Source organism: Typopeltis vanoorti, chromosome 13 (assembly GCF_054136105.1).
Source record: "Typopeltis vanoorti isolate ZY-2024b chromosome 13, IOZ_Tvanoo_1.0, whole genome shotgun sequence".
Taxonomy (NCBI): Eukaryota; Metazoa; Arthropoda; class Arachnida; order Uropygi; family Thelyphonidae; genus Typopeltis; species Typopeltis vanoorti.
In genome coordinates this window covers 16,225,720-16,238,057 of record NC_143561.1, presented here as the reverse complement: position 1 = coordinate 16,238,057, position 12,338 = coordinate 16,225,720, and the positions used below count along the sequence as shown (strand labels likewise).

Here is a 12,338-nt window from a genome sequence, read left to right as displayed (position 1 = left end):
ATTTTACTTGAACAGCTGAAGGGGGGGGTGTAATCTTTGGGGAAAGCAGAGTGAGGGAGACTGTTCCAAAGCACAGAAGTAAATGGAATGAAAGAGAAGGCAGTGAAGTGAGTTCAGTGAGTTTTAAGATGGAGTATAAAGGGGTGTTGGTTAGCAGTGGCTCTTGTTTTAATGATTTTGGAGGAGAGTGGAGGAATAATAGTGGGCAATTCAGCAGAGCATTGTCTATGAAAGTATTTGTAGAAGAGGCACAAGGCAGAAACTGAACGTCTGTGTGTGAGAAGGATTGAAATCGGTCAGTGAGACTCACTTCAAGTTTTGCCAAGGGTTCAAAAAGGACTGAGTTTTGGTTGCATTTAAGTTTGCAAGGTTGTCCTTGCCCCATTGGGACATATTTAGGAGATCTGCGTTCAGGTCCTTGGTCGTGGTAGATCTCGAGGATTCTAATACTTCTAGCATTACGAGGTTTGTAGAATGAAAAACTATGTGGATAGGGTTGGATGTGTGTGTGTGTGTGTGTGTGTGTGTGTGTGTGTGTGTGTGTGTGTGTGTGTGTGTGTGTGTGTGTGTGTGTGTGTGTGTGTGTGTGTGTGTGTGTGTGTGTGTGTGTGTGTGTGTGTGTGTGTGCGTGCGTGCGTGTGTGTTCTATTGTATATACTGTATTTGTATTATTTTGTTATTAATACATTATAGTACAATTTATGTGGATTCCACAATTGGAAGCACATATGCATTCATAGATAGAGAGATTGTACGATCGTATTATGAATCACAGCTTAAAATAAAATTTTAGTTTATATTTTCACTTCTGTCAAAAATCACTCTGTACTAATATCCTGGTAATACATTTCCAATGAGACCGAATCAGCCCATTTTAGACTAAAATGACAGGATATCTACTCGGGAAATTCAGGAATACGTCACCCCTCCCCTGCTCCGAAGGAAAAATGGGGGAAATGATGAAATAGTTAACTTGGATCATGGCGCACCCATAATAAATATAGTAACAAATATGCCGACAAAATTACATTAAACTTGATCAGTGTACTGGTCATCCAAATAGTTGGTTAATATTTTTTAAAGTAAAAAAAAAATATATTAACCAGCATTCAACGAAGTAACTGAGTTTTTAAATGTATTAACATTTTATTAACATTAACAGTTTATTAATAGAGGCTTTATGGCCACAGTGTCACCCAACAGAACTCAACTTACTTCGTTGAATAGTTTTCCAACGTATGAGAATATCCTACGTTGCGCACGTTCAAATTTTATTGGTGTACATGTAATTGATGACTTCTGTCTTGCGAATATGACGTCACTCGGTTACAGCCAAACGTAGACGTGTTTTCCTGCATTGCCATTAGATTTTCTTTATACTACTCTAAAGAAATCGATCAGCCGTTGCTATAACAACGGTACGGTTACTAAAACACGCACTAAGGTATTGTCAGTCACCAGGATAATTGTACAGCATTTTTTTAAGACGTATTTCTCTTGTCATTGCTCTAAAACGTGTTAACAATTAGATTAAATTGGGCTGCAAGTCGACCTTGGTATATATCTATCCATTTTATGTTTAGTCATTGCATAAATGCATATTAGTGGTACGCGCATGCGTGCTAGATACTTTTATAGTGATAATTGTCAACAGTTTTCACGTGAGAATGAAAGAAACAAGGTGATTGGCAAAATACATATCTATATGCTTTTAATTCTAAATTTGCTTTCTATTTGCTATCAACGCTGACGAGTATACGACAGATTTCCTGGTCTTTTTTTATTCTTACGTGTTTCCTTAATAGAGATAACAAGCCTGTCTTATCCTATCTTTTTTACAATGATTCACAGTCACAGATTTCAATTATTCTTTGCCGTCTTGACGATGATGTGCTTCGTTGACACAAATATATCTGCAGCTCCTGCAAAACTTATTACAATTATCCAGACTGGTTCATCAATTGACGGTCAGCTAGCGCTACCTAGCGATCAGCAAAAGGCAAGTATATATATTTATTTTTCATTAGTATGCTTTCTGTGTTGATCATATTTCTTCATGAGAAATTCAAACGGGTGTACTTATTGTATGATACCAAGCTTCAATGAACAAAAGATAATTTGAGTTATTATTTATTCAGAAATTATGTATATAATTGCGCGAGTGTAATTATATATGATTGCAGATAAAAATTAATACAGAATATTTATGCTGCTTTTACATATTGCATATTTTATATTCATAATAGGATATTATCTGTAGATATTTTGATGAAAATTTCATGCGACTGTACTCTGTTCACGTGATGTATGCAGTTTTCTGAAAACTGTTTTCAGTATTGTTCTCTTTTGGTAGGTCCACGTGATGTGTTGATGGTTTACACTTTGTGTGGGTGTGATTCAAGGAATGGATAGGTCATTCTTTCCAGGTTTTTTTTTTTTTTTTTTTTTGAGCTGCGGTTGCTTAGATTTCGCTCTTGACAACGACAAATTGCATCTATCACGTGATAGATGCAGACAGAAGCTATTGTACAGAGAAAGAAACATCCCATTCGTCTTAACGGACTAACAAACAAATTAAAGTATTTTATTATGAATATATTCAGTGAGATTTCAATACTGTTTATAATATTTTTTTCAATGTTTGATGGATATAAATTGTTTCTGAAATGTATCACTTATTTTAATAATAACCTTAAGTATATTGATAGTTTACTCTTTCCGATTCTACCTTTATGTGAAACGTCTACTGTCTGGTGGACCGAATACCCAGAGCAGGACAAAATCTTAACTTGAAGAACAACAAGAAAGAAAGAGAAACAAAGCGTTCTCGAGCTGTCAGCCAGAGATTTTTTTTTTAAAGTTTTTTATTTTTATTTATTTATTTTATTTTTTCTAAAGGCAGGGAGAACAGGTTTGATTTCTGTCCGTGTCCGCGCGGTTAGCCTAGTGGCTTGGCAATCACATGCCTGGGAAAGGAGAGTCGTGGGATCTTTCTCAGTCATAGCCAAGTTAGCCGGTCTTGGGGTGGACAGCAGGGTTTTCTCCCCAGTTTATCTGGGGTTTTTTCCTCCCGCAAGCAGGCAAACCGGCCCTGTGAACACACACGGATTACGCTCATAGAAGATAGTACTTAATTCCTCATTAGGAGGGCTCAACCAGTCAACGGGGGAACCCCCACACGAATAAATAAATAAATAATTTGTGTCTGTAGCAAGAAAACGTTTAGAAAATACCTATAAATATAGAAACTTTCCTAGTTTGGGAGAGACAAAAAAACCCATCGATATTTGACTGCATACCGTCAACCTGGTTATATCATAATGCTTGAAAAATTCATTATGAAAGTTCGTTAATGTTTAAAATTCTATTTAAAAAAAAATTAAAAACGTATTTAAAAATACTTATTTCCAATTTTATTATACGGAAGAGAACTTTATTACAGAAGTATAGAAGATAACTTTTTTCTTTCTTTCTTTCTTTCTTTTTTTTTTTTTTTTCCAGTCTCTCTCTCTCTCTCTCTAAATTTTTCCTTTCAGAGCTTCTAGTCCACATTAATTGATTTCAGTTTTATTATCTCTATTGTCAACTTCAGCAACAATGAGGCTGCGACTGAAATGTACCTCAGATAGGATTAGTTGGAATTGTGCCAAAACAACCAAAGTCGTAGTCAGCATATCATGGATACCGTTTGGCAAAAAAAAAAAAAAAAAAAAAAGTTTTTGGGAACAAAAATACAAAAACGTTGCGTACTTTGTACGAGACCATCTGACTTACCTTCAAATCAAATGCCTTTATGAAAGTTTATTTGCTTCCCAGACGGGTTTCGAACCTAGGAAGTTTCACTCAAAGTCCAAGATGATGAATAACGATGAAAGGTACCACTTGTGAATTAACTCTTCCCGGATCTCAACAGTCAACTGCTTCACCACTTGGAGACTCACTAATTAGTGATAACCAATATGGATCCCGTCATTCTCGTTCCACAGCAGATCTCCGAGCCAATCTCACCCACTCTTGTGCTATTCCACCTTCCCTTTTGAAAGAACTGCCAGCTTCTTCACCGATCGTCCACTGAGGGTCACGCCAGAGTTTCCTTTCACTGTCCCACTTTTTGATAATATCCTGTTCACCAACAAGGCCAATTTTTCTCTTCTTAAATTGACTTTTTCAGCCTGTCCTGCCACAAGCAATAAAGTCCATTGCCTCTTCCTAACGCCTTTTTATTTCCTAAGGGAGTGACTAGTGTTCTTTTATCCAAAACGAACTTTTGGAAATCGATAGGTAACTGGACTCATAACTATCACTAATAGAGAAGTCCATGGTGATCGATCATTTTTAAAGCATCGAAACAAGCGGATGGTAAACAGCTTCCATCATTTTATCACCCTAACTGTAGACTAAAATCATTTTTAATAAGAAAGGAAATAAAACCAAGAAAAAAAATAGGTATCCATCATGCTACAGAAAGGAGGGAAATTTATTTAGTGCAACTGTTTAAAGATTTTGTTTTCTGGTCTTACGTCTAACATGCATGTGGTGTATGATAACTACTCTATATATATTTTGTTCTGTTATTAAAATTGACTTTGCATATAGAGCTCATTTACTGGATAGCAGATTTCATTCATTTTTTCCTATATGGAGCTTTCCTGTTTGTAACCCAGGATGACTGATTGGCATTTCGATCAGCCAACCATACAGCTGCGATTGTAGATGTATCAATGTGGCATTGCTACATTGCTAGCCTTGCTGTATGAAGTGAAAAGGGAACTAACTACTTTTAAAGGGGAAACATGGAAAAGGAGATACAGGCCGTTATCTTAGAGTGTGTGTGTGTGTGGGGGGGGTTAATTATATCTCATAATTCTATACATTTTTCTTACTAGTTTATAGAACTCCTCGTTCATGTGACAATGGCTAATGCAATCACTGGTGACAGGATTAGAAAAAAAAAATCTTTCCGTATTTCATGGGTTTCTAAACGGGTGTCACGAATCCTGTCGACCGCAACACCAAAACTATACTTAAGAAGACAAGTTATTCACTTCCATCGCTTAAGAACAGCAAATAAAGGAATGACAAGCACTTCTATGAGTGATATCTTCTACGAAAAGTGTCAGCCTCCCAAGCTATAAACAACCATGTTTATATTGGAATCTTAAAGATGTATCAAATGATCTTCGATTTGTTACAAACATATTTGTAATCATGAGAGCGTTACTTACTCTCGAAAGCAGGCCTTTGGCTCTTCATATAACTAATATTTCGTCTTATTTATCATAAGACATCATCAGTACAACTAGTGAACAAGAAAAGGAATCGAATTCAACAAACAGTAGAGCACATGCGTTGAATTGGGAACAATTCAACGGACTGGACTAAAATTAAAATTATTTAAATTGAATTAAAATATAACAGATAAATTATTGAATACAATTGAAGATTACAATTTCCCAAACTTTCTGGATAATAAGACAGTCATTTCGATTAAAATTAGGTTATGAAGTAAGGCTTCAGTACTTTCTTTATAGACCTAATGTTAATCGAAATGGCTGTCTCACTATCACAAAAGGATGGGAAATTGTTATTCTCAATGTATTCAATAATTTATCTGCTATATTTTTATTTAATTTAACTAATTTTAATTTCATCCCAGTAGTTTTTAATCCAAGCGAGTGTATACGTACAGGGATTTCAATTTAAATGTAGATCTATGTAGTAACTTGGCGTTTTGCCATTGGATCCTGTGGCTAGCATTTTCCATTCTGTGTTGTGCAAGGCTAGATTTTTGAGGTAAGACGGATGTGGTTTTGATGTTTAGAGATCTTCCTATTTATCCATAGTAAGATGTGTACACGGACATGGTACTTGGTATACGCCAGGTGACATCATTGGTGAGAGTTTGTCTTTTGGAGAGGTTGCAAGTTGTGAATTCGTTTGATGGGTTTGTAGGTAGCGGTGGGTTGATATTTTCTCATAATTTTTGGCACACGTTCAAAGATGCCTTTAATATATGTGCTTCTTCTTGTCTGGATTTATTTGTAGAAGAGTGGTTAATTAGTTTTTTGGGTTGTTATTGGATTATATCCATTTAGTAAGCCTGTTTCTTTGATAATTTCCAATTCTTGTTTTAGGGATTTTCTAGAGATTTCTTTTTAGGGATTACTAAAGATTTTATGATGCCATATTTTTGAGATGGATGCTGAGTTGATGTATTATGGATATAACGACCTGAAAAAAGTTAGTTTTTGATAGGCGGAAGATGGATCCATTTCCACATCCGTCTACTGAAAAGCAACTTTTTTAATATTTTTTTTTTTGAAAATTTTTTGGATTTTTCACTAATCATCAAAAAGTTATTTATTGTGGCATCCGTGTTGTTCTATAGTTACTTAAAATAACTTTCTATCTTTCCACATGAATGAAGAACTACTCAACAAAATAAGTTTCTAGACTTGCATTCTCATTGTTTCTTTAATTACTGGAATTTCTCAGCAAATTGCAAATTTATCTCGTAGAGACGGCCTCCCTGTAGTCATTTGATACAGAATGTTGCCTCTGTAATAACAGGATTTTTAAAAACTGTTTCGTAATGGATAGGTGCCAATCGAAACACATCATTGCTATGCAAGGAGATTTGAGTCACATAATTGTTAGTTGTAACCTCAGCTGCAGTTGAGTAGCGATGCGTTTATTTTCATTTCTCTCTCTTTCTCTCATTCCATCGTTCACGTGCATTATTACATTTTTTTTTTCTTAGTTGGGTGAAGCAAGAATGCTTTTCACATTCCCCTTTATCCGTAAAGAAAATGTATGGATAGGGTAATATAGGGCTATAAGCTCTGATCATGGCAGGAGGGTAACAACAATAGCCAAGTCTCAGTTAAAACTTCATTGGTTACAGCATTGCCATGCATTACCCTCCCCGAGTGCCCATTTTTAGTAGCCTCGTACGACATGCATGGGATACAGCGGGGCGAATTTTAAGTAAAGCCCTCTCTAAAAATTAAAACGATCCCCCGGACCACTCCCTATGAGTGGCCGAAAGATCGTCCAACTCAGTGACGCCCCACCACCACCACTAAGCAGAACAGCTCATATTCCAGGGAAAAGCATTCACTGACAAGGCTCCTCATGGGCCACGCTGGAGAAAACTCTTCCCAGAGACTCAAATGCTCTCTCAGGGCTCCCCGAAATCTAAGCCTCCCCCCTCACCCCTGAACAAAAATTCCTGAAGAAACCTAAGAGAGCGAAACTCTCTTAGGTTTCTTCCGGAATTTTAGGTCGTCACTTACGTCATGCATAGGTTACAGTGGCGATTTTTAAGTAAAGCCCTGTTTAAAAATTAGTACGATCCCTAGACCACTCCATAGTGGCCGAAAGATCGTCCAACTCAGCGTTGGCCCACTCAGTAACAGGTTCACCCTACCACAAAGCAGAGTCGCTCATATTGCAGGGAAAGATATCTACCGACAAGGCCCCACACGGGCCACGCCGGAAAACACCCTCCCCAGAGACTAAAAATGCTCTCTCAGGGCAAACCTCCCGAAATCTAAGCCCCCCACCCTCACTGGTAGTAAAATTCCGGAAGAAACCTGAGAGCGAAACTCTGAGTCCTATTTTAGGTCGCCGCTTACGACATGCATGGGATACAGCTGCGCTGATAAGTAAAGCCCTCTCTAAAAATTAAGACGATCCCCCGGACCACTCCCTACAAGTGGGCGAAAGACCGTCCAATTCAGCGTTAGTTCCACTCAGTGACGGTATCCCCCCCCCACCACCACCACTGAGCAGAATCGTTCATATTCTAGGAAAAAGCAACCACCGACAAGGTCCCTCACGGGCCACGCAGGAGAATACCTCTCCCCCAGAGCCTCAAAATGCTCTCCCAGGGCAAACTCCCAGAAATCTTAGCCCCCCCCCCCTCACCGGGAGCAAAATTCCGGAAGAAACCTAAGAAAGCGAAACTCGAAACTATGCGTCCCATTTTAATTGCCTCTTACGACATGCATGGGATACAGCTGCGCTATTCTTTTCCCGGCCACCACACGAGGTGACATGCAAAAATATATATATTTTTTTGGGGGGGGGAGATGGACTGAGTCCTTGAGTCTTTATCCCTTCCTTCATCTGATTGAAGAAAATCTGTATGGATGGGGTATTATTGAGCTATGAACTCTAGTCATGGCTGGAGCCAATGAAGTCAGTTAAAACTTCATTGGCTACAGCATTGCCATCTGTTACCCTGGGTAGGATGTCATTATTCTCTAACCACTCTGAGATGCAAATACTTGACGTAAAACATCAGATAAAAATCTTAACTTTTTATTTCGAATTGGTTTATCATCTTTAGACCTTTAATTTAAGAAATTTAAAAAAAAAATTAAAATTTCCTTATCTTATCCGTATATACATGTTTAGTAACACAACATTACTAAGCAGTTATTGTCAGTTTAAGTTTTTACATATTTCAATGCAATTTTATATAAGCATCAATCACGCATATTTATCGCAGTTTTCTTAGCGATGGAAAAACTGAGCTTTTCCTCTAGTAAGTTAAGGTAACTCTTTCACAGTCCGTAATAGTGCTCCCCCCCCCCCCCCAGCGATTGGAACGAGAGAAAATTTCCTGGATATAGGCGAATTTCTAACAGTTATTAAAATTAACCACGTGTATTATATTGACATAAATCGTATACAAGTTCTATTATAAATAATATTATTTGTAATGAGTGGAACAATTGTTTTCTATCATTAAATAATGAATAAAATTTGATAAGTAAAAAACATCAATTTTCTTAATATTAATCATTATCAACGAATATCACAAAATATAACTATACCAATTATTTTGATTTCGTAAAAATAAATTATAAGTTCTGTTTTAGTTTTGTTTTGCAAAAACCAGTGATAATCATATTTAATTAGACAGAATTTTACGAAGTTTTGTTTGCAACTTAAATGTGTCTGTCATCTTGCTTTTAACTGCAAACATTTTAGCATCAAAATTAGACAAAATACTTCGAAACAATATGAAATATGCTCACGTGCTTAAGCAATATTTAGTAGTAATGCTACGTTTTTGTAAACAGAAACAGCAACTTATAGTATTTCACTTGTTTATTCTGTATCGAAATTTATTTTTATATATACTCGTCAAGTGCCAAACCGGTCCGAAACGGGCGGGCGTTTTATCAAGAATAATTCATAGGTAACAATTACCAACAAGTGTGAAGAGTTTATCGAGAATAGTTATGCAACAAAACAACTAGCCAGAAAAACATGTGACCGGAAATGATGTGAAATGTTTTCCTGGCAGGAGACCTGTCAGAATGGTGAAATTATTCAACCGAAGGTTTCAAAATGAACGCTTTGTCGTCTGATTGGTTAACTGACTTCAACAATTGTTAGTGCATTTCTTTTATCTTTGTCTATTATGAATTTTTTAAGCATTGACTAATAAAATACAGTATAAACTGTTTTTTAGAGTGGCCTACTGAACTCATAGTTACAATTAATTTTTAAAACATGTCAAATAAAAAAAAAAATTGTTAATCACTAAAAGTATTAAACTGAAATCATTAGTTCTTATAAGAACTGGGCGATGGACTGAGTCCTTGACTCTTTATCCCGTCGTCTGAATGAAGTAAATCTGTGTGGATGGAGTGTTATTGACCCGAAAGCTCTAGTCATGACTGGGTAACTGCAATAGCCGAGCCTCATTTAAAACTTCATTGGCTACAGCATTGCCATTACCCTCTGTTTAAGTAAAGGGGTAAAATCCCAAAAAATCAGACGATCTCTAGGCCACTCCATAGTGGGCGAAAGACCGTCCAAATCTCCGCGTTGGTTCCACTCAGTGAAACCCACCACCGAGCAGAACCGCTCAGATTCCGAAGAAAATAATTCACCGACAAAGCCCCTCAGCGGGCCGCGCCGGAGAACACTTTCAATTTGAGCAATTTGAGTCTCTGGGAAAAGTGTTCTCCGGCACGGCCCGCTGAGGGGCTTTGTCGGTGAATGCTTTTCTTCGGAATTTGAGCGGTTCTGCTCGGTGGTGGCGTGTGGGTGGAAGGCCATCACTGAGTGGAGCCAACGCTGAGATGGACGGTCTTTCGCCCACGATTGAGTGGCCTAGGGATCGTCTTAATTTTTAGAACGGCTTTACCTTTAAATATGGCAATGCTGTAGCTAATGAAGCTCTAACTGAGGCTTGACTATTGCTCTTACCCTCTTGCCCTGATCAGAGCTTTAATAGCTCAATAACCTTATCCCTACACTGTCCTCTTCAGATAACGGGGAAGATAAAAAGCATTCTTCTCCCCTTTAAGCCAGTCCTTATAAGGAGCTTGGGTAGGATTTGTGGGTGAGCCAGTTTGGTCCTTTTTAGGACTTCCAGGGTAACAAATGGCAATGCTGTAGTCAATGAAGTTTTAACTGAGGCTCGGCTATTGCCGTTACCCAGCCATGACTAGAGCGTTTAGCTCAATAACACCCCCATCCACACTGATTTTCTTCATTCAGATGAGGGGATAAAGAGTCAAGGAATCAGTCCCTCGCTCAGTTCTTTTAAGAGCTTGGGTAGATATCTCCAAAATTCTGTTTCCTAGAATTCAGATGTTTCGAGTGGGATATGAAGATATCAAATTTTAAAAATTTTTCCATTCGGATGGAAGTTATTATATTATGTACGTGCAAGTAGACAAAACAAATCTAGTCGAAAATCACCTGCAAGTATAGTGAAATAAGCAACTGTTATCCATCTTAATCTGACTGACAGTCATTTTTTCTTCGAATGAATAATATGTACATATAGTTCCAAACTTAATATGCAAGATAGTAAAAAAAAAATCGCATGAAATTATTATCGAATACGCTAAATTTTAATTAGAGGGACATGGAAATGCGAAGCTTATGCTATCATTAATATTCTACTCATAATTTATAACTAATCAGTACAAGTACGTATTTTTGAAGTAAAAATCACCAGTAGAGGTATACAGCCAGCTTGAAAATATTGTCACATCTCAATAATAGAAAGAATGCTGATGCCAGAATATCCTATATGTCATATTCTGTATTTCTCTTCGGATATCCACTGTCTGTCTTTCATATTTTTCTTTTTGTATTACAGATTCCAAGTCCCTCTACGCCTGTATTGAAAAAGCCCACTGTAAAACCATTAGGATTCATCCATGCCTTCGTGGCAGCGGTTAGTGTGATTGTCGTATCTGAACTGGGAGACAAGACCTTCTTTATCGCTGCTATTATGGCAATGAGACAATCTAGAATAGTCGTATTCTTAGGGGGAATGACAGCACTCGTGTTCATGACTGTGCTCTCTGGTAAGAATAAATTTTGGAATTGTCAGTGCTGAGAAACAGAAAAAAAAATTAAATGATTTTGTTCCTATTTATTAGTATTTATTTATTATTATTATTTTCTCAGCGGCACTTGGAGTGGCAGCCACGGTGGTCCCCCGCATTTACACCCACTATATCAGCTCTCTTCTGTTCGTCTTATTCGGGTTGAAGATGCTGAAAGAAGGTGAGTTGAGTTATAGGATAATCTGGAGTTTTTCCATTCATAATAATTTCTTTGACGGTCTAAATCTGGTGACGTCATCGTGATATTTCAAAATTCTTGGGAAGAGTCATGATGCGTGTAGTACCCTGTTATATCACAAATTCAGAATATTTGTGCTATCATTATCAAGGTATTTGCAGCTGGATTAGTTGTCAGATACCTTAATAAGTATAGAAAAGATGACGTCATGGTGTGGGGTGGGAGATATGAGTGGGTGCAAATTTCACCCTCTTCATACAACGACCGAGAGATGAAATTTATTATTTGCCTAACGAGACCTCGTGAGGGTGTATTTATTTCCCAAAGAGGGCGTGCTCTGTACAATAATTATTTAGGATGACAAAGACAAAAAAAAACGCAAACGTATAATCAGAATTACGGAGATATGTTTCTCTCTTCATAGACATTGAAACCTACTCAGTTCTCTATATAATTTAGTTGATAAGAAATCACTTTGGGAATAATACCTTATGATAAAAGATTTATCATTATTCACATAGTTGATACACAGTCAAAACTGTGTATCAACTATGTCAAAGACTCCCCTCAAATGGAGGAAAAACTTAATCTAGTTGTCTCTACCTCTAATCCTTCTGATCAAGAAGAAACCCACGCACGTAAGAAGAGAAAAATTCTTGCTGCTGAGTCAACAAATGTTGTTGGTATGGACGAGGATGTTCCCACTTCAGATCCCTCTGTTTCCCCCAATGAAAAGGTGCCACCGATTATCCTAAGGGAAAAGCAGAGATGGA

At 37.3% G+C, this 12,338-nt stretch overlaps 1 protein-coding gene across 1 annotated transcript in view; it reads left to right on the top strand.

Moving 5' to 3' along the window:
* Nucleotides 1-1,885: 1,885 nt before the first annotated feature.
* The window catches only part of LOC150099952 (putative divalent cation/proton antiporter TMEM165), a 35,259-nt gene continuing 24,806 nt past the window's right edge, over nucleotides 1,886-12,338 (top strand). Inside the window, exons 1-3 of the mRNA XM_090403182.1 lie at nucleotides 1,886-1,999; nucleotides 11,135-11,345; nucleotides 11,449-11,547. Coding sequence (XP_090259308.1) covers nucleotides 1,886-1,999; nucleotides 11,135-11,345; nucleotides 11,449-11,547 — 424 coding nt within the window. The remainder of the gene's footprint in view (nucleotides 2,000-11,134; nucleotides 11,346-11,448; nucleotides 11,548-12,338) is intronic.